At 40.1% G+C, this 23166-nt stretch overlaps 1 protein-coding gene across 5 annotated transcripts in view; it reads left to right on the forward strand.

The window, feature by feature from the left end:
- The window catches only part of MGRN1 (mahogunin ring finger 1), a 118595-nt gene extending 95931 nt beyond the window's left edge, over positions 1 to 22664 (forward strand). For 2 of the 5 annotated variants that reach the window (XM_074196284.1, XM_074196281.1), the window contains exons 11-17: positions 3265 to 3374; positions 5276 to 5341; positions 7249 to 7472; positions 7641 to 7764; positions 8101 to 8146; positions 12756 to 12860; positions 19548 to 22664. In XM_074196284.1, the coding sequence (XP_074052385.1) occupies positions 3265 to 3374; positions 5276 to 5341; positions 7249 to 7472; positions 7641 to 7764; positions 8101 to 8146; positions 12756 to 12860; positions 19548 to 19660 (788 nt within the window). In that variant the 3' untranslated portion in view covers positions 19661 to 22664. Of the gene's footprint in view, positions 1 to 3264; positions 3375 to 5275; positions 5342 to 7248; positions 7473 to 7640; positions 7765 to 8100; positions 8147 to 12755; positions 12861 to 16550; positions 16596 to 19547 lie in introns of all 5 variants that reach the window. The other 3 variants (XM_074196283.1, XM_074196286.1, XM_074196282.1) reach the window with 3 other exon arrangements.
- Positions 22665 to 23166: the final 502 nt, after the last annotated feature.

Below are 23166 nucleotides of genomic sequence, written 5' to 3' on the forward strand. Positions count from 1 at the left end.
GATTTTGTAAAAGCATTTGAACTATAGAACCTACCTTAACCTAGAAGAAGAAGATGGACTCATTTGTGGCCTGTGCCAACTTTTCAGTTTCAAATGAGAGATTCACACTATCTAGAGAAACCACCAAGGACTCATGCAAGAGGGAAGATGTGTATGTCACTGTAGTAACCAAGAAAACTCAATAAACAGCAGCATGAAACAAAAAAACAAAATAATATGATAATGGTTATAAGTATTAGCTACCATCAAGTTTCTTTGTATCCTAATACCTATTTTCAATGTCCATTTAATCAACGTTTTTCATCTTGGTTCCCAAATGTCTTATGATATGTGTCTGGTCCCTGGAAACATCTTCTCTTGCACATTCTGTAATAGGCCTTATTCTCAAGGTAGCTCTGAAGGGGTCTTTTACTAAATAGATTTGGTTTTTTGGTTCCAAGTCACTTGCAGAAAATCTTAGGTAATTTTCTTTAAATCTGCTAGAAATAAGACAGTATAATTCAGGATAATCTCTAAATTTGATTTTCCAGTAACTGGCCCATGTGATGAAAACCTGCTCAAGCCTTATGATTTTGATCTTATTAACAATAGAACTATGAAAATATTAAATTAGGACCCCATAGTTCTCCTGAAACTTCAGAGAATCCTACTTGATATTTCTATCTTTACCTAAACCCTATACCTGATATAGAATATCAGGTACATCTCAAAGAGGACAAAGGCTAAACAAAACTTATTAAGAACAGTCAATTAAATGACATTCATATTCATGCCATACTGAATCTAAAAACCTCACCAGGCTACTATCTCTCCATTTTGGAAGCTGTTTGTTAAGCTGCAGAAGTTTGATGAAAAATCTAAGCCTACTCTTTTGTTTTCATGTGTTTTGTTGATAGATGCAGTAGTAAATATGTGCATGTATCAGATATTTTATTGAACAGTTAGGTGGCACAATGGATAAAGTAATGGACCTGTAGTCAAGAATACTCATCTTTCTGAGTTCAAATCTGGCACAGATATTTAATAGTTGTGTGATCCTGGGCAAGTCACTTAACCCTGTTTTGTCTCGGTTGCCTCATCTGTAAAATGGAACTGGAGAAGGAAATGACAAACCACCCAGTATCTTTGTGAAAAAACCCAAATGAGATCACAAAAAGTGTAAAAAGACTGAAATGACTGAACAACAATAACAACAATAATTATATTATGCTCAATAAATGCAGAGGGTAGAGGGTGTTAGAATTTAAGTCTGGGAAAATGTGTTAGCTTCTCGAAGGAAACAGTTTTGAGATTTTAGGGAAAGGTCAGGAGCATAGATACAAAAATGGGGATATGTTTAAGTGGAGAATGAGAAAGTTTATGAGGGAATGGTTGTTTTCTTATATCAGTCATATGTAGGTAAGGGCAGGCAGAAAAGAACAGACAAAGGGAAAGTGTTTGAAAGAAGGTCTCAGGGGTGGCTAGGTGGCACAGTAGGTAGAGCACTGGCCCTGGAGTCAGGAGTACCTGAGTTCAAATCCGGCCTCAGACACTTAATAATTACCTAGTTGTGTGACCTTGGACAAACCACTTAACCCCATTGCATTGCAAAAACCTAAAAAAATAAATATATAAATTTTTAGGTCTCAACTAAAAAGCAGTGGTAGGGCAGCTAGGGGGCACAGTGGATGGAGCACTGACCCTGAAGTCAGGAGGACCTGAATTCAAATCCAGCCTCAGACACTTAATAATTACCTATACCTAATAACCCCATTACCTTGCAAAAAGCAAACAAAAAAAAAGCAGTAGTGGATGAGCAGGAAAACTCCCCATTTAGAGTGAATTAATTCATTTAAAGTCTAGAACTCTTAACTGGTTTTTGTTGTTGTTTGGTTTTTTGGCAACACAATTCAGAAGCAGAGGAAGCAAATTAGATGGGAGCTGTCATGTAAGGAATTGACAAAGCAGTTTTTTTTCTAGTTAAAGGATTATTTGACTGAGAGTAAAGAGAGTTCAAGGGATCATTCAGTCCAGTGGGTCACAACTCACTGGTTGTCATTCAAACATCAGTCCTTATGTAACTTAATGTACCTCATTCAGAATAATTGGCAGCTTTGCTGTTAGTTTGTCACGGGATGAGCTGCCAGCTGCAGTGTTAGATCCTGCCAAAATCAAGTGTAATTCATCAGTCACTGAAAGTCTTTCAAGTAGTCTTCGTGTCTCAATTGGAATACAGACAACTCTCACTTTATGTAAGTGGGCCATTCTACAGACCCCTATGTAAAGTGACTTTTAGGTAATGTGAATTTTCCCTTACCTAACAACTTCACTTAGCCTATTTAACAAAGGCATATACAAAATTAAACCTTTCTGCCAAGACCATTAGGGAGTAGAGAAGAGAAAAGGTGACTGTTGGAAAACAGCTTAGGATCTACTGATCTGTGGGGCCTGGAACAAGTGTTGGGTCCAAGAGCTTGTGTCTTTTTATTTCCATGAACTATGGATAAGGTAGGGAGGAAGGTAAATAAAGAACTTCATTAAGCAAGTAATATGTTGATTTGCACATGAATTGGATTTAAGTGAAGCAGAACTATACAAAGTCATCAACCTCATACTCTTCCAGAACCTTAGAATTCTAATGACAAGATGCTTGGTGATGGGGCTGTCTACTCCAGCCCAGCCTGAACAGCAAACCCAATAAGCTGTCACCTAGCCTTTACTTGAAGACTTCCAGTGTGGGGGAACCCAGCACCTCCCAAGGCTTTAATTAGAAAGTTTTTCCTTGCATCAAGACTCTTTCTCCTTGCAGTTTCCACCCATTATGCATAGTACTGGCCTAAGGCACCAAACAGAATAAGTGTAATCTCTCTGCCATATAATAAGCCCTTCAAATGCTAGAAAACTGCCATCATGTTACCCACCTCTATCCTTCCCAAATACTCTCTTCTTCAAGCTAAGCATCCTTTGTTCATCCAACTTAACTTTATATGACCTTTGATTATACTGGTGTCCTCCTTGGCACTTCAGATGTTTAGGCTTTATCACTTTAGGTACTTCAAGTAAGCTAAAAAAATTTGACCAATAGATTTATATACCAGTTCTTTTTCATAACAAGATAAAAATCAGCCTCTGATTCTAAACTACTGTTAACTCTTATTCCTGCATTTGTGGGAGTCATGTTGGTGAATCGTTGAGTATTTGGTGCCACACAGTTTTATGTACATTCTAAATAGCAGCAGGAGCAGCTGTTACCATGACTGATATGTTTTCACTCTTCTTCCTTAGCTTTCCGGGCCCTCCTACAGATCCGGGCAGTGAGGAAGAAGCCAGGAGCACTATCCCCTGTCTCATTCAGTCCTGTTTTAGCACAGAGCATGGACCATGATGAACACTCTGTAAGTGACTCATATTTGCCTGAGCCATCAGCAAAAGGGGACTCTTGGTCAGAATGGCTCATAGCAGTAGCAGCAAGGCCTAAGGTTAAGAGATTGTTTCACTCCCCGGAAGCCTAGGACTGTCTACATATGTTATGCCAAAACATTCAGTTTATCATCCAAATGTTTCTGAATAATCAACTGTTTGACACAGGGCAAGCAGAGTCTCTTAAGTTGTGTGGGGCCTCAGTTTCTTTGACAGGACATGTATCAAAGTCAAAGTTGGCATGAAATAGTAAAGAACTATGCTTGGAAGAAGCCTTCCTTTCCATTGTATCTCACAAATTAGTGCACCTGCTGCATTACATTGTTTCAGGAACACAGTTTGAGGGACTGGCATTCCTGACAGAACTCTACTTTCCAGCCTCAAACAAACTGAGTGACTAAGTCTTGTAATGAGATGTCTCATTTCTTCCCTAGGAAAGACAATAGCATTTAAGGTCTATGATTCCCCCCCCCCACTCCCCTATCCTGAATACCCCTGCTGAATATAGGAAACAGTTACTGCTGATGGCATCAGTCCAGATGCTCTTAATATTACTAATGCAGGTGGCTCTCACTTAAGTTGAAAATAACAGGAAAATGGAAATGTGAGGAGGCAGCAGCATAGTAGAAAAATCAAGGGATATAAGAGATTTGAGATCTAGCCCTGGTTCTGCACCAAACATCTGTGTGACTATGGGCAAGTCACTTGACTTTCTTTGGGTCTTTGTTTCTTCCTTTGTAAAATGAAGAATTTGAAATACTTAACAACTCAGAAGTGCTTTGAATTAGGGAGACTGATAATTGCTATGGCAAAGTATTTTTTGCTTTAAAAAGCATACTGAAGTAACATAGCAAGCCAATCTGGTACAGAAAACATAGTTTGATTCTCAAAGATTTGGATTATACACAGCTCTCTAGAAACATGTTAGCAGGGGCGGCTAGGTGGCGTAGTAGATAAAGCACTGGCCTTGGAGTCAGGAGTACCTGGGTTCAAATCCAGTCTCAGACACTTAATAATTACCTAGCTGTGTGGCCTTGGGCAAGCCACTTAACCCCATTTGCCTTGCAAAAAAAAAAACTAAAAAAAACTAAAAAAACCTAGAAACATGTTAGCATACAATGAAGCATATTTGTATGATTAATTCATTTTTTAAAATTTCTTTAGTAATTACCTGAAGAAATTGGTGACCAAATTGTCTTTTACAACAACTCAGTGTTTCTGCTGCATGTAGTTGAATGTTAGAATGTTTGTTCCATGGCTTGATGTCCTGCTTCTTGAGTACAGGGATGGGCACCTTCCCATAAAGGTGATAAATTAAAGGGACACTGTCAAGCAATGCAGGCCTCAAATTTAGATTGTATACATTAAAAAAATCAGTCTCCATACCTGTCAGGTTAGAGTCCAAAGCTTTTCTTCCTACCTATCTTCCCTAAAGAGATTCAGCTTTTTAACAAATAATATCCTTTGCTGCTCATGTGGCATAGATTATTTGTTAACCTTTGGGCAAATGGCTGTTTATAAGGCTGCTCTCAGATAACATGATATGAGCAGAAATTAGTAAATTTCTCAAGTGAATCAGTAATGAGAATGTAGGATGGTGGGGATTGTGCTTAGGATTGTTTTTGTTTTTAATAACTAGTCTTATGTCAAACTCCCTGGCTGGAGGAGCTCACTAATTCTAGAGTGAAACTAACCTGTATGTTGTCATTCATTGTCCCCAGGGTACCCAGAAAGTGGGTGGGGGATGTGTGGGGGTGGGCAAGGAATCCTTCACCTAAGCAAGTCCTCAGAAAATTGGGGGATTCCCTTTCAGAAAACTCTAGCATTGTTTGAGGGATGTTAGTTATTGTAAAATATATGATTTTTATCTTGACAGTGTCCCTTTAAAAAATCAAAGTCGAACCCTGTCTCATTGGCCAGCAAGAAACCTAAAAGGGAAACAGTAAGTGTATTTGGTCTATATGGCTACATTATTGCCCCATCCCCCAACCAGGAAACAAACTCTCATGTAAAGCCAATTTCCCCCCCCCAAACATTAGGATTTACTTACATAGTGTTTCATTTACTTAACCCATTAAAGCAGGATCAGTTCCTTGAGTGACTACTCTGTGCATGCACAAGAAGAGCGCTTTCTGAACCATACTGTTCCTTTGAAAGTTGAGACTGAAGGCTGGTAGGCACAGGGGCTTCTTCCTTCGAGGGGCTAGTTTGCCAAGCCATGAGCTACAAGTTTTCTTGCCAGCTTTGCTAAACTTCTTTTGTTTCTTTTAAATGCTCTTGTTCACCTTTCTTTTTCCTGCTGGCAAATGAAACTAATGTTGAAGGTGGAATTAATATTGTTGCTTTTTTTATTGCAAATGGCATTTCTTATAAGTGTTTGTTTCTTATCACCCTGCTTTCTGCACTAGGTGTTTGAATTCACTGGTTTTTGTCTATTTAGACTAAGGACTTGAATTTTCCCAGATGTCCTTTGCAACTTGGAGAACAGACTAAGACCTTTAAATGTAGTTAGAAGTAAGCCTCACTGAAATGTCACCTGAATTGCTATGTCTCCTAATGGTCACTGATTAATTAGGAAGTTGTCTTTTTGAACAGAGAGAGTTCTTCAAAAGTTATAACTGTTAGTATAAAAATATATCTGTAGGAAGTATTAAGAGAGTAAATCTCTACTTTTAAATATTGAATCTGAAAAGAGAGAGGATTCCCAAAGCAAATCATATTAAAAGGAAAAAATACAAAAAAAATTTTATGTGATTTACCAAAGACTAAACTGACCTAATAAGTTAATAGGAATGTTAGTTACCCAAACAAGAAGGGAGTGCACCCTTGATTCCTTACTGCCTGCCTCCCTTTTTTACTTCCATTTCCCATGCCATGGGCCCTTTTACTTCCTTCTTTCCATCTCCTTGAAAGACCTCCTCTGTTTGTAAGTGAGGCTACTGGTCAAACCCAGAAAGACAGAGGGAGAGTTGAATCCCCATCCTTTCACTCCATCAGTCACATCAGTCTTTCAGCCCAACACTTGAGCTCTTTGCCCTCTCTTTTGGAAGGTTCGGATAGGTGACATGCTTTGATACTGAGCATTTGGCTGCAATGCAAGAGTTTCTCATGTATGTCAGGCTTATCTGGGAGGTACTGGCATGTCTCCTGCCCTGCTCTCCCAGCTCTCCTGTGTTCTCCATTCTTCTACTAACTCTCACTAGCTGTCAATTCTTTCTCTAATTATAGATACAGAAAACCAATAGGGAGCTCTTAGCCTTAGCATGAGGATGAATTTTCATATATTCTGCAGCAAATTTTACCTTTTTCCTAACTAGTTTGATGCCATATAGCATGACCTGCATCTCTGCTTAAATGCAGGGAGCCTCAGGGAGAGCTAAAGATCTGGTGATCTCTCAGAGAATATTAAAAAATAAAGAGAAGTCCTTTCCTTGACAGCACAGATGGTCAGAAAATACTCAAACCTACATTCTCATCCTTCAGGTGTAGGGGGTTATTGGCTTCCTGCTTCACCTTTACAAACACTCACCTTTTTATTTTTTCCCTCTGCAACTAAAGGACCTGCTTTTCAGCAGCGTGCAAAAGGGACCTGCAAGGAGGGTGGTTTCCATATTAGTGAATACAATTCAAGGGTGATGTCATAAATAAGAAAGCACTTTCTGAGGCCCCATTAAGAAGTAATTTCCAGCTAGAATTGGATAGGTGGTTTTTGTAGAAAGCTTATCTTCATAGAAGTATGATGTCATTTGGGATACAGGGTTGTCTTAAGGCAGGAACCTCATTTTGGGCCCCATGTCTTAAGGGCTGTATAAGGTCAGCCTTATCCTGAACTCTCCCTGTAATTCACAGAACTCTGACAACATCCCACCTGGATATGAACCCATCTCCTTGCTGGAAGCTCTGAACGGCCTTCGCTCTGTCTCTCCAGCTATTCCTTCAGCTCCTCTTTATGAAGAAATCACTTATTCAGGGGTTTCTGATGGGCTCTCTCAAACTGGTTGTCCTCTTGCTGGGCTTGATAGAGCCTTGGACAGCAGTCTTCCAAAGAGCAAGCCAAACAAATCTCCAGACAGGTCAGTAGCATTGTATGGAGTGTTCTAAATAGTTTAGCAGTCTGGAGCCTCCAAGCTCTGGGAGGACCATGGGAAATGAACTCATGTGTATTCATCTCCAGAGCAGATGAATTCTGTGATGCCCAGGCAACTAGGACTATCTTTTTGATCATCCTTATATCCTTCTAGCACATTACGTTCCCCATCATCTCCTATCCATGAAGAAGATGAAGAGAAACTATCTGAAGATTCTGACTCACCTCCCCCACTAAGTGGTGCTGAGCTCGTCCTTCGGGAGAGCAGCTCACCGGAGGTATGTTGACTGCTCAGCCTGAGACTGACCCATGTGGGCAGTCACTGAATCTGCAGCCTTGTTCTAAGAATCTTGCTTTAAGATTTTCTCTGACATTTTAGAAAAAAAAAAAGCAAGCAATGGTCATTTGTTAATCTTTATTTAAAGAGGAGGTGAACAACAATAACCTTAAGTATTAAAGTTATTGACCTTATGTCCCTGTTGTGCTTTTTATTTTGGTAGCTTGTGGACTTGGCTAAAGTGTAAAATGCTGTTTTAGGCCCTAGGCCATTGATAGAAATTCATGTGTAATGCCAAATGAGGTCTATTTTTCTTTTCTTTTTTTTTTCTTTAAAGAGCTTCATAACTGAGGAAATTGAAGAGTTGCCATCTCTTAAACAAGGTAAACTATCTTCTACTTCCTTCAGAGTTATAACTTTGGGAGCATACATTGTTTTAAATGAGCTCTACACAAGGTTCTTTGTAGTCTTAGGATGGTAGTAAAACTCTGCTAGAACTTCAATTGTCCTTAATCTATGCATAACTAGTTTGGAAAGGCTTCTAGGTTCAGAGCAGTCTGTTACCCTGGGAAATACAGTTGGCTAAGCAGACGTTTTGTGTTTCCCCTATTCCAATGCTCATTAGCAATAGTGCAGCTCCTGGGAAAGGGCTATCTGAGACATATCTTTTATTAAAATTAAACTCAATTCTAGGGAATTGTATAGGATTTTCTCTGTTTTAACCTGAGAGAAAAAAATACCAACTCCCTTGATTGTTCATGTCAGCTTTAACTCAGTAGAAATAAACACTCGTGGCTCATATTCATTGATATTCCTTTGGGGATTATTCAGATTGTTTTCTCAGTCTTTTTGATTCTCCTTCCTCACCATCCCTTATATTCATACTTACCTCTCTACTCAAACCACAGTCACTCAAATCCATTTTTTTTTTCAAATCCATTTTTAACCTCTCACTTGGACTGCTGCAATAGCCTCCTGGGTCCAGGGTTCACCCTGGGTCTTGGAATCTACCCTTCAGTCAACATTCCGTTCACTTAACAAATGTATATTGACTAACTTAGCCACCAGATTTATATTGTTAGAGCATATGTCTGACGATATCATTCCTCTGCTTAGGGGTCTTCAGTACCTGCCCATTTCTTTTAGAATAAAATGCATATACACTTTTTGGCATTTAAACTCTTTTTCAGTTGGGTTCCAAGCCATATTTCCAGAATTTCTCCCCTTCTTGTATCTTGGGCACTCAAGCCAGGCCCAGACTAACCTGTTTGCTGTTTTTATACATCTGTGACTCCAATGTTTGGACATTTAGCACTATTCATTTCTGCATCTGGGAGACCCCTGGCTCCTTATAAAACTCATCTCAAATGCTCCCTCTTTTAATAGGGCTCTTCTAATTTCCCCTGTCGTTTAGGTTCACTGTACATTTCTTTTGTATATGTCCTGAATTTACTTACGGGAAAATGATGCACCTCTCTAAGTAGAACGTAAGTTTTTTGAGGGCAGGTTACGTTTCAACTTTGTATTGTGATCCCTAGGACCCAGCCCAATAGCATGGCAGTAGTAGGTACATAAATAAGTGCTTGTGGGGTTAACCAGTCAAAGAATAAATTTGTAGTCAAGGACAATTCTGAGAGGAGTTTGAACGTGTTATCCCAGGCTATGATTGTGGATTGTTGTATTTGGTATTAGGGTTCATGTGAAGGTTGATTTTGTTTTTTATTCTTTGTTATGAAGGAAAGCTACACCCTAGGGAGTAAGGGGGAAGGGGGCATGTTTGAGAGTAACTATTATATTAAAAACAAAAGGCATTGATAAAACTTGAAAAATAAATAAAAATAAATGATAGAGTTTGAAAGCCAGTGACTTCAGTGGGTGAAGATGTAAGGAAGCATTGTTTGTAGGCTCTTTTGGCTCAGATTACAAAGGAATGTCCACTGTGATACTTAAGTGAACATTTTCCTCTAATGACAGATGTTACATTAAAGATTTAACAAAACATAGAAATATCCCTTTTAATTCCTTTACATTAAGAGTTCTCATTCCACATTTATGTAAGGTTTGAAAATTATGTATTTTTCTTGTTTGGCTATGAAATCTGCATTCTGACCCTGACTTTACCACTACCTGGGCCTGTTTGCCTTAGGCAGATATCTCTGGGCTGTATGATGTAAGGGGAATTGTACTAGATGATCCCCGCAAGATCATTTTAAGCTCTAATATCCTGTTCTAAATATTTGCTGCTCAGTTTCATTTCTTGCATTGCTCTGATTATTCATAAAAGTATGCATTGATCCTTCCTGGCCACCAGAGGGCCAGAAGAGACCATATCATTGTCCCAGTGGGATAACCTAGCAGATGTTCCATAATTTTGACCTCTCCCTGGAAGAGGCCTATCACTTTCACAGCATCAGCTGGGCCCCTGCACACTGCTCTCCTCTGTCATCCCAATGACAGCCCCAGCCCTAAGTGCTCAGAAGGTAGGAATGAGGAGCTGTTCCATGCTCCCCTGCCATAATGCTTGCCATCTATGGGAGAGGAGTTGACCTCCTTTGCTTGGCTTTGTTTGCAGTACTGTCCAGACTCATGTCCCTCTGTTTCATAGCAACATCCTCCACCCCTAAACTGGTTCTATTTTAGAGAAACCAAATGCAGTTCAATTAAATTATTTTCCATTTAAGTCTGTGGTCTTTATATAAAAGATGATAATAATTCACATTCATGCAATATCATATAGTTTGTTTTTTCAGTTTGACAACAATTCCATAATGTAGGCAAGGCAAATTTAGTTTTAATACTTTAAATTCACAAATGAGCAAACTGAGGTTTAGAGAAATAAAATCATTTGTCTAAAGTCCTGTGACTAATAAATAATAAGACTGGGCCTTCAGCCCAGATCTTCTTAATCATAAGTCTAGGGTTTTCCCACTATAGTACTCTCCTTCTTTACATGTTAAATTCAAATCCAGTTCTAAAATATTTTTGAGATAGTGTCTGATGAAAATCCAATAAATATAAAGCCAAGGGAAAAGCAAAAGTAGTTCAATATAATGCCATTGTTTAAACATAAAAATGTATTTGGGAGTTGTTGTCAAGGTGCAAGAGCATATTTTATAGTCTGTCCCAAAAAAGAATAAGGATGGGGCATCTAGGTAGTACAATGAATAGAGAACTGACCCTTGAGCCTAGATTACCTGAGTTTAAAGTCAAGCCTCAGATACTTGATACTACTAGCTATGTGACCTTGGGCAAGTCACTTAGCCCCATTGCCCCACAAAAAAAAGTATAAATAAAAAAGAACAGGAAATTGTCAAGTTCTTTAGTTTCAGTCAAGGTTTAGAACACAATAGGAGTTTAATAAATGAAAATTATCTTTTAATCATCTCTCTTTTCCAGAGTTCTGAACCTGGAGTCAGGAACACTCATCTTCCAGGGTTCAAAGGTGGCCTCAGATACTTAACCAGTTGTGTGACCCTGGGCAAGTCACTTCACCCTATTTGCCTTAGTTTCCTCATCTGTGAATGAGCTGAAGATGGAAATGGCAAACCACTCCTCTCTGCCAAGAAAATCTTCAACAGGCTCACAAAGAGTCAGACATGAATAAAAACAGCTGAACAATTTTTCATTCTCCTTTGTAACCCCTATCACAATATTTTATAACCCTATCAACCTCCTTTGCCTGAAGCCAAACCCCCATTTCTACCCCCTTTCCTTGATGTGGTAGGGGTCATCCTGACATTGGATGGTAAAGTGTCTTCTTTTTCAACAAATAAGGACAAGAGAATGAAGAATAAGCAAATTTCTTACCTTAAAATATGTGATAACGACTTGCTTTTTGTAGAATTGTTATGAGCACTGCCACCAGCCATGTAATATAACTCTAACCACCCACATTTCTTCTCCTAAATACTCCCTTCTCTCCACCAAGATTAGATTACTAAACAAAACTGAAGTAGAAATGGATTTTTGCCTCTTTTGTCTAAAAACCATAGGGGTTCATTATTCTGCAGACAATCTTTTGAGCACTGTGTTTAAGTCTTGTGAATAATATGGAGAATGGAACAGTCCCTTCCCCAGTGAAGTGAGTTGAGCTTTTTCCGTGGGAATAGTCACAGAAGAATTGCCCCCTCTCAGTTGGGAAAAAGTGGGAGAGATGAACAGAAGAACTTGTAGCCATCTTTGCAGGGCCTGTGTTCCAAAGTCAGGATGCTGTGCAGACAGGAGTAGCACATCTGCTCCATGAAGAAACCCTGATATGGTGGTGCTGGATGACAGTCTCCCAGTCTGAATCTTAGGCTTTGGGAATCCCCAGGATTTTCCAGATTTCATAGGAAGGCTGCCTTTCTTAGCTAAGAAGAATGCTAAAGCAAGTTTCAGGACAAACAAGAATCTTAGAGAACTATCTGGATCATTTAATTTTTCTTTAAGTACCAAGCCATCCAAAAGCTGGTGTCTTCCCAATAGATAGATGGCAAGGCTTTTCCCTGTCTCTCTAAGCGAATTTCTTTCACTCACACATAAGGGGTTATTCTTAGAATTTAAATTTTTGAAATATACAAGAAGCTACTGGGTTAATGTTAGGTCATATTTGATCTTAATAGAAGCTAAATTTGAGTGTTTTTTCCAATGTTCTGCCACTTTGGAGATATCTCTTTAGGAGGACAGGTTGCCTTAGTTGTTAGGACTACTGATAGTTGTTAGTTTGTTTTTTTGGTTTTGTTTTGCTTTTTTAGGTTTTTTTAGGGTTTTTTTAGGGTTTTGTTTTGGTTTTTTTTTTTGCTAGGAAATGGGGTTAAGTGGCTTGCCCAGGGCCACACAGCTAGGTAATTATTAAGTGTCTGAAGTTGGATTTGAACTCAGGTACTCCTGACTACAGGACTGGTACTCTATCCACTGCGCCACCTAGCTGCCCCTTGATAGTTTCTTTTTAAAAAAAAAAATGGGGCTCCATGAAAACTTATCCCTAATTTGATTCTTTTCCTTTTGATTTAGAGAACCAAACCCCCTCCATAGAGGACGTCTTACAGGACAGCAGCACTGAGCACAGAAGCCTTAATCAGCCTGGGATTGATCCTCCAGCAGACATTTACCTGCCAGGTAACAATTAACCAGCTTTCCCTTTTGTTACATGATGGGAGAATGGTAGATATCCTTGTTCAGTGGTGCACAATGTAGTTATATCCTAAAAAATATAGTAAAAACCTGGACCAAACCAAAGTACTATTTCTGTGCTTCAGGATTATTTAAGCTTTCAAGATACAGGATAAGATTTTAGAAATTCAAGTTATCTCCTCAAATTTAATGGAGATTAAATGGGGGGGGGGGGGGCATTGACCCTGGAGTCAAGAGGACCTGAGTTCAAATTTGCCTCAGACATTTAACCTAGCTGTGTGACCTTGGGCAAGCCACTTAACCCCATTGCCTTAAACAAATAATTTTTTAAAAAAAACAACTTGGAGGGCACCTCTAACATAGGCATATCTTAGCAGCCCTTGTTTGAGAGCTTAATTTTTAAATTGGAGACTACAACAGGAGAAATGGCTCCACCTCCACCTTGACAAAACTACTCCCCAGGATAGTGGCTCTTTCTTTGACAACGAAATTTTCCATGTCAGCTATTGAATCTTTATTGTAACTCTGCTCAGGCCTTTAAATAACTCTTCCAACCCAGACACTGAAAGGGAAAATGTCTTTTTTTTTCCTAATCTTCTCTGCTTCCCTCAAAACACAGACTAGGAGATCCTCCCCCTTCTTTGTTGTCTTATCTGATTTGTTGAAGTGCCTTGTGCCTTATGTTTTTCACCTTCACTCTTTAGCCCCAGTGAATCAGAAGCAGAGTAGTGTGAAAGGGTAGATAACTTCAAGTCAACAAGTATTTATTAAATGCCTTCTCTGTACCAGACTGGAGATGACCCTGGATGTGGGTTAAGTGAATTGCCCAAGGTCACACAGGTAGTAAGTAGCATGTGTCTGAGGCTGGAACTCCCATCCTCCTGACTCCAATTTAGGGTAGCTAGTTAGGCAGTGGGTAGAGCCAACTTTCCCATTTTTCTCGTAATGCTAGAAAATTTCACTGCAAAGAATGGAGAGCATCTCCCACACAGATGTCTGAAACAACCAGAATTCTAGATTCCATTTTAAGAATTAGGAAAATTGCTATTTTTATATAAAACTTGGAGGTAATTAAGTGACTACTTTTTAGAATTGCTTTCTTTTACCACTGACTTGGTTAGGGTCAACAGAGAACCACAAAGGGCTTAGTTAACAGAATAATTAATGTAAGTATCTAAAGACAAACTAAAATCTGTTGCCCAAAAAAATAATTTACCCTCAGAGCAAAAGCACTATGTTGCAAGAATATAATATTGCTAAATCATACAATAGAATAAACCAGGGCAATTCAGGTTAACTTCATTATAGCTTTGAAAAAAAATTTTTAAATGGGGAAAGCATCTTTTAAAAAACCTAAATGTCCCTTTTGTGATTTATCCCAAAGTACTTGATTACTGTTCTGGCTGTTCTCAGGGAAGGGGAATGAACAAGCATTTCAAGGGACTCCTGAGCTGAGTAAGACTTGAAAGAACTGGCTGAATTAGTCTGAGCAAGCCAACCATGAAACTGTCTTCAGCTACTGAATATTAGTTGTAATCACTTATTTCAGGAGAAAGGAGCTAGCTAATTGTCAGTTTTACTAGCTGTGTGACCCAGGGCAAGTAAATCTACTTCATCTCCCTGGGTTTTTTTTTTTTTTAATCTTTAAAATGAAGATATGCAATGAGGTTTCTAAGGTTTTTTCCCCAGTTCCAAATCTATGATTTTATGACTTGGTCCTCTTCTAAGGGCAGAAAACATAGTAGATATAAAGGGCTGGATTTGACTCAAAATATATTGGGGAATTCAGGGTCACATTGCTTCCAGGAGAGCTTCCCTGGACCTATTCATAAAAATATGATTTGGGTATAACATGTCAATAGCTATAACTTGTTAGATAGACTCTGGAAGAATGTTAGAGGGAAAGGAACTAAAATTTTAATTTTTCTTCACTGTAAAATGGGGGGGGGGTGATCCAGTGATTCTGTAACAATTAACTATTTGATTCATGAGCAGCAGTCTGGGGTGTTTAGGGATGCTCAACAGGATCATAGCCTATCATGGTACCTCTCAGAGGGGGCTCTTACTAAGTGACTGATGCAGGAGCACTTGGGGCTGACTCCCCCCCCCCCCCAGGAGTGAAGGACCAAATTCAGGACCTTAGGGAAAGCTAAACTGGTCCAAGGAGTTGGCCTAAGAGGTTAGAGGAGGAGGGGGAGTAGAAGAAGAGGGAGTGAGGGAAGGCCCAGATGTCCATGGGGGGTGGGGTGGGGGAATGGAAGGGAGACCAGGCCACTTACCAGTGCTTTCAGGCCCCCCACCCCAGGTCTTCTATCTCATCTCATCAGTCAGTAAACATTTATTAATCTTTATATAAATAGACATTTTATTATGTGCCCCACACTATGCTATAGTGTTAGAAAGAGAGGTAAAAGACAGACCCTGCCCTCAAAAAGTTCATTATCTAATGAAGGAAGCAACATGCTGTAAGCTTTGTGCACACAAGCTGTAGAGAGTATAAAGAAGGAAGGTTCTGGAATTAGGAGGGATTGGGAAAGGCTTCCTCTAGAGGAGGCAGAGACTGAGGAGGAAGAAAAAAATCCAGGCCAGAGAAAACGCCAGAAGGCTAGATATGGACCATCTTTGAGCCATTGTCACTGTGTGGCAGTCAGTGAGGGGAGTGGGCACTGATTCCCTGCCCCTTCCTTTGAGCGTGTCCATCAAGGGGCAACATCCTTCAGAGCTGCAATCCTCAAAACATTGGTCCTGCATTTTCTCTTCTGTCTGCTGGTTTCCCTGTTCCTGTCTCTGGCTTTGAACAGTCTAATTAGAGAGTATCATCTGACAAGCTCAGTTTACCTGCCAGTTACATAAAAATCATTAGAGAGGCTCATTTACATGAACAGTAATGAGAGAAAGCAAAAGTTCATTATTTAATAAAGAGAAAGAGATTTGCATTTCTCAAAATGAGATCCTTAAAACAATAGGAACTTGATCTTGGGTTTCCAAAAGCTACTTTCTCTCTTTTCCCATAGCTTACAGTGTGATAGTAAACTCTCAGTCTCCTGGAACTTGGGCTTCTAGATCTTTGGGAATAGCTATGAACAAGCTCTCTCTTCCTGGTTTTCCAGGCACCTGGGCCCATGACTATAGAGTTTATTTGTCCCTTTTGAGTCTTAGAAGTGAGAAACCAGGGTGGCTAGTGTTGCAGTGGATAGAGTACCAACCCTGTAGTCAGGAGGACCTGAATTCAAATCCAGCTTCAGACACTTAATTACCTAGCTGTGTGGCCTTGGGCAAGCCACTTCACCCCATTGCCTTGCAAAAACTTAAAAAGTTAGAAACCAAGAATTTCACTTAATTCTTCTGTGTGTAGAAAACATTTTTCAGTTACATAGTTTACCAGCAGTTGAAGAAGAGCTAACATTGCTTTTGATTTATATTCATAAAATTTGTCCCTGGATCAACCCTTTTTTTTAAAGAAGATAAAGAAGAGTTATGATTTTGGTTTGTTTGTTTGTTGTTTTTTGCTTCTGCAAAACAGTATGTTCTCGCTGAATACATTGTTTCCAGACCTCACATCCCTTTCATTTTGCTCTAACTTTATTCTAGTTGCTGCAAAATTTACAAGTCTATTCTAAGATCTCTTCTAATAATTCCTTCATTTTCTGTCTCTCCTGCCTCCTATCTGGATAGCACTGGGTCCTGATTCCTGCTCTATTGGTATAGAGGAATAATATGGTATGTTTTCTCCTTTCATATGCCTAATTGGGTTTTATCTTATTTGATAAATTCAGTCCAGTTGAGTATTGGGTGCCTGCTCCATGTAAAACTCTATGTTAATAATAGATAAAAAACTTAGCTAAGTTGTCAAGATATAAGGTGATCTAAATGGTTTTTACCATTAGATAGATGTTTTACTTATTTCTTCTACTCCTTACCCTGTACACTGTCCTAATTTCACAGCTTTTACATCCAGACTTTTTCCATGTTCAATAAATTTTAATCCAAAGATCTCATAATGCAGCTGAGGTCTGATCTTTAATTTCAAGCAGGGGCTTTTTACCTTATTGTTATCTGGGACCTCTTTGGCAGTCTGATCAAGCCTATGGACCCATTCTCCCAATAATGTTTTCTATATGCACAGAATAAAATACATACTTTCAAAGGAAACTAGTTATATGAACTTGGAGTTGTAATTTTTTTCCCCATCTAAGTTCACAGTCCCCCTTTAATCTGTGAATTCCAGGTAAGAATCCTTGCTTTAAAGGGAAACCCGCTTTGGGGAAAGCCCAAGTGATGATTTGTAGGAAAATGGGGGTCATGTTAAAATGAAAAGCTAACTTTTTCCCCTCATATCTGAACTAAGATGGTCCATTGGGCAATTTTTATACCTTTGGGGTCTCCAGAAAGAATGATTCAGTCAATTCTATCTCTTCATGTGACTCAGAACTAATAGAATCACCCACAGTGACTTGGAGCAGTAAAAAAGGAAAGGAATGAAATGAAGAGAGATCATTGTTGCCCCTAAAAGGAGATTTTTGAATCCAGAAGCCTTATTGTATCAATTTTTGTGTTTGTTTGGGCATTATTGAATGGACCATCCCAAATAGACTAGGTCCCAGTGTAAATGGACATTCAGATCTATCAAGCTTTTTTCTTTCTGTCAGAACAGGGAAAGTCTTACTGCCTTGTTATCCTTTTTGAATGGTCTCTTGCCCCTTTAATGTTGTTGTCCTGGTTTGAATTGAGATGTTCTCTCACCGGCTTCCATTGCTTAGGGTCTTGGGATTTATCATTGAGAAAAGTACTTAGAAATACAATATAATCCTGTTATTGTAATTATAATGAAAATGAGACTCTAGAGAAGTAAGTGACTTGCCTAGGATCACATAAATAGTAGCTAGCAAATCCAGGATTTAAATCTTAAGTTCTCTGATTCCTGCATCTAGCATCCTAGTAATTAAACCACAGCTGGCCCACTAGAGATTACAAATACCTTTCTGGGCCCAACTGACTTTTCTGTACCTAGAAACCTGCCCAAAGCTTAATACTGAGTTGGGAATTTTTATATATCCATTAGATTAGGATGTAGTTTTAAAGAGGCTGAGATAGCAGGATCAGCCTTGAAACAAGCTGTGCCAAACAAGGTTTATTGATCCTCCTTTTCCTAAGTTCCCAGGGTTAGCAAGAGGCAGATGCCAAGTTTTGCAACTATATTGAGAACTAGCTTGTATTTCAAATGAAAATGACTCTAGTTGGAAATGCAGTACAGTAGAAAACTCCATTATAAAATACAAGTACAAGAAAACAAGAGTATTGCCAAATTTCCAGCTATTCTGTTATGCAAACCTTAAAGAATTATATAAATGTGATGTAATAATAAAACTAAGGTCTTAAGAGTGGGAAGAAATATGAGTGGTTTAGGTAATTTCACATTTGTATACCCAGGTAACCTTCTTCTCTTAGCTATGTTCACTCTTATTCAATGTTGGACCTTCAATTTTTTATCTGGAAACTAAACCACCAGAAAGTTAAAGCATCTTCCAAGGAAATGGAGCATGACATAGATATTTATACCTTCATGAAGGTTTGAGGAAAATAGTCCAACTAATTTTGCAGATTACAATACCCCCTTGAAGATATCCATAAAAGATGACAAGAAACAGGAAACTTTAGTGTTTCAAGATATATAATTGCCAGGTTTCTTCTGGCCACTAAGGAGTGTTATCATTTTTTTTGTTTGTTTTTTTTCAGGGCTAAGCGATTTGCCCAAGGTCACACAGCTAGGTAATTATTAAGTGTCTGAGACTGAATTTGAACTCAGGTCCTCCTGACTTCAGGGCCAGTGCTCTATCTACTGCACCACCTAGTTGCCCTTGGATGTGATCAGTTTTTAGGAGAATTACTTGAGTGGTCCTTTTTCTCTCTACCTCTTCCTTGTGCTTTATTCTAATATAGGATTGACCCAGCTTTTAGAATCCCAAAGTAGTAAAAGTGACTGATCTAGATAGTATTATGATCACCCATGTAGGATCAGATGATTTAGCCTTGGAAGGGACCTTGGAAATCACCCATTCCGGTGGTTCCTGAGCTATGGAAATTAGGGTTATTATCAGGGGACCAAATGAGATTTGAGCTGAGATCTTCAGAATCTAAATTCAGGTTGTGTGTGTGTGTGTGTGTGTGTGTGTGTGCGCGCGTGCACGCGCATGCACATATAGCTGTTCTCAGTGCATAATAAAACCAGGAAGTGAACTCCCAAAACCTCTAGATGGTCAAAATCTGTGACAAGGAGTCTATCATGTCAACTCCTCATATGCTGAGTCCTCTGTTGAGTCCCAGCTGTTGTTTCTACCCAAAGTGACTCCAGTCTGAAATTCAGTCCAGTAGAAAGTGGGTCCCAGGGAGCAAGGGTATTGCTGCCTCTTGGAGTTCCTGGACACTTCTGGACACTGCTCTGACCAGCCTGATTGTCTGATCTCCGAGCTCACAGAAGATGGGAGGGTTCAGGCCAGCAGAACTGGTGACAGATGCCCATCTGGCAATAGAGAAAGGGACTGTACACATCTGGTCCAGGAAGGAGAACTCAGCCCTGACTGGGAGAATAGCTCAGGGGCTGGTCTGCCTGCCACACTAACTAGTGTTTCCCATTGCTAGTAGTCTTCACCTCTCTTTCCTTTCCTCTCTTAGGAAGTTCAGCCTCGATGGAGACTCCCCAAAGCCACAGTATGAACGGTTCTACTCGGCCTCCAGTCTGTGACCCCAACCCTGAATATCAGGAGGCTGAAGTGACTCCTCTCTAAGATCTCAGCCAGGGAGTGGTCTGAAGCCTTCAGCTCCTTGGGCCTCTGGAAAGGGCCTTTCGATCTGGACACCATGACACACGCACAGGCTCCTCTCTCTCCATCCTCGTGGGAATACGAGGCTCTGAGACGCCACATAGACTTTGACCAAAAGAGCACAGCTAACCTTACACTCTGATTACTTCCCTTTTTGTATGTTCAATTTATTTGTAAATGGTACAAGATGAAGGACAGCAGCTTTTATCACGAAGCCACTGAGGGTTTGTTTTTTTTTTACCTGCAGTCCCCTGTTGGTTGGGGTAGGCAGAACTCAGGAGGGAGTTCCTTCTCAGAGAGCAGAAGTAACTGCTTCTAGAGCCAGCCTGGAGTTGACACAGTTGGCATTTTTAAAGCCTGACATATTTCTGAAACTTGGGGTCCAGGACTGGTCAGCTCCCTAGGGTGGCATTTCTGTCCACAGGAGAAATTTTAGGGAATAGGTGAAACATTCTCCTCAGAGGTGGTTTTGAGGGGGAATTTTAACTTTGTTTTTTTCGTGGGGAGAACTTTACAGAAGAAGGAGGGGAATCAAAGTCGATGAAGGAAAATATAGTGTATATTTTGTAACTCAAGGTGGCTCGTAGTAGCCTTTTGCTGTTGCTAGTGTATGCAGCATCAACATGCTTGTTTGTCACAAGCATGATCCTATTGCAACAGCACCTGTCCATGTAGTGTCTTCTCATTTGTTGTGACTGCTCTCTTTGCTTTTTATTTCACCTGTTGGCCATTTGGGTTTAAGGCAATTAGTCCTTTCCTCCAAGGGGACTCTAGGACCATTTTCTTCCCTCTCCCAAGACTTTTCAGGATGAGAGTTTATATACTTGGAGGACACTTATTTCCAGAAGCAAAACAGACTCTGCCGGGTCTGCTTAACGACCTCCAAACCCCAAGGGATGCGTGAGTCAAAATAGCATCCTCTTCTCTGAGAAGGTAATTCAGACTACTTGAATCTGAGTTGAGACCTACCAAGAAGGTCTGGAGAGCTTACCTTCATTTGGTTTGACCTCCCTTGCAAGTGCCCTGACAAAGGATCTGCAATTTGAACATGAATTTTGGCTGGGATTCATTGCCACAGAAAAGGAAGATATTGGTTTTAAACATAGTCAGCACTTTGCCTGCCAGATGCACCTTCTCTTGGTTAGGTGCCTTTCTCTTGAGTGCTGAGCTTCACAGAAGTTGCCAGAGTATCTAAGTCATATGGTAGATTTAGGGACTCCTTTGAATTCAGTAGCTGCCAAACTGGCATGACCAGTCCTGAAATAGGCTGTCTTTCCCATGGAGAGAGCACTTGATATGCTTCCTGCCCTGATCATCTAGTATTTCCCTCCTGGTGTGTAGGTGTTTATTCAAAGAATCTGTTTGAGAGACAGAAGACTCTCCATCCCCAGTAGCTAACACAGTCTGCCTAGGATTTCAGTATCCTCATTATCTGGCCCTTTCAGGTGGTGAATAGGTACAATGCTTCCAAGATACTCTTTTCTGCATTATCATTTGAAAGCAAATGTCGAGGCAGAAAGGGAAAATTCTACATAATATACCAGCTAATACATACTGCAGAATAGTGGGGCCTTGGTGGCGATACAGTTTGTATCAGCTTTACTTGGTCTAGCCAGTGTCGATCTACCAGAACAGCCCAGAACTTTCCATTCTTAGTCTTCAATCCATTGCTCAGCAGTAGCCAAACAACAATGCAGTGAATGTCTCCAGCAAAAGCAATGGCCTCAGTAGGCAGACATTTCATATCCATTTGTATCCATGATTCTTTTTAGTAAAATGGGAGGTCTAATATAAATAGGTTGGACTGAGCAAACTGTTCTAGAATATGTTTTTGCTCACCAGATCCCCATCTTGGACCCTCAGGATTTAGTCTTTAGGTGAATGGTTTTCAGAACTGGATTAGACATGGCAGAGACAGTTCAAGGAAGAGACCAAGCCCTTTGAATGGGACCCTTTCTTTGAGCTTACATTACAGGATGTCTGGCATTTCTTGTCCCAGGTTGGGACCCCCTCGAAGGAGTTCTCTCCAGCATTTGTGTGGAACTTAATAGGGAACCTGAGGCACAAGCCATATGGCACGAGTTGTAGCAACATTCCAAGGCTGCGCTCCTCAACCAAGCTTTTTCAGGTCATTCAATATTCATGCTGAAACTGACACGAAGACCCTGTCTGAAATGTGAAGCCACTTTAGTGGGGGCCTGGCCGTTCCTCCCTAGCTAAGCCCCTCTGAAGACCCACGGAGGTGGGAACAGGCCCAGTCTTCCTTCTTAAGCTGCAATCACCAGAAACATAAGGAATTGCCCCAATCTAGTTAATGCTACTGGGGTAACAAAACAGTTATGTTCAACTTAAACGAGTTAATAAACGTGGAGGTACAAATTTCCAGCTGAGAAGACAGATTCATCAGAGTCCAAATGGAGAGCCAGAACAGCTGACTCCTGGAGGTAGCCTTCTCACACTGTGTGTGTGTGAGATCAGTGAACAGGCGATATTTTTTTTTTTCTCTATCCTCATCAATGCATATAGTTTTTGTCCAGAAACCTTGTATTGGGTGCCTTGTTTTTGCACAGTGGGACAAACTGGAGTAGAGTTGTGTACTGAAGACACTTTTTCCCCTGTAATTGCCACTTGTGAATTTTGTCCTTTGGCTTCTACTCATGGCTCTTTCTGGAGGCAGGCTACTTTGTGCTCATTGCTTTCCCCGCAGCACCCCATGGTTTTCCTTACCCTAATCTCTCCTGACCTGGCTGCTCATAGACACAGTCTGGCTTTCTCCTCCCTGCACGCTGCTTCTCTCTTTTCCCATCAAGCCCTTTAAGACCTTTCCTCTTCAATTTTGGTGCCAGTACTTTGTTTAAAGATGGAACGCAGATTTGCTCATCCTGGAAATGTACTATTATTTGATGTAGTCTGATTGGTTAGTTTTTGTTTGTTTATATATTTATAGTAATAAATTCATGCAGCAATATACCATGTGTTTGATTTCCTCTGAATAACAGTCAAGTGGGTTGAGACTGGTTCTTTAGTTCAGTATTTGGGGGGGGTGGGGTTTGCAAGGCAAATAGGGTTAAGTGGCTTGCCCAACCACACAGCTAGATAATTATTAAGTGTCTGAGGCCGGATTTGAACTCAGGTACTCCTGACTCCAGAGCCAGTGCTCTATCCACTGTGCCACCTAGCCACCCCTCAGTGTTTTCTAATCATCAGCTTTCACTAAATTTTTACTATTCTGAAAGACCATTATTATTGAAGGGCTTCACTTCTTAAAATGGACATTCTCCTGTTACCCAAACACCCCCCTCCTCACTTCCTTCTTCCCAGGGCCTTGCCCCTGCCATAGCTACTGAATTGAGGCCAGAGAAGCTGCAGCAAAGAAGCTAAAGCTTTCACCAGACCCCACCAGAATTTATGTTGAGAAACAATGCCATAGTTTTCTTTCTTGATTTCCAGGTTGGAGGAAAAATAATGAC

Source organism: Macrotis lagotis, chromosome 8, assembly GCF_037893015.1.
Source record: "Macrotis lagotis isolate mMagLag1 chromosome 8, bilby.v1.9.chrom.fasta, whole genome shotgun sequence".
NCBI lineage: Eukaryota > Metazoa > Chordata > Mammalia > Peramelemorphia > Peramelidae > Macrotis > Macrotis lagotis.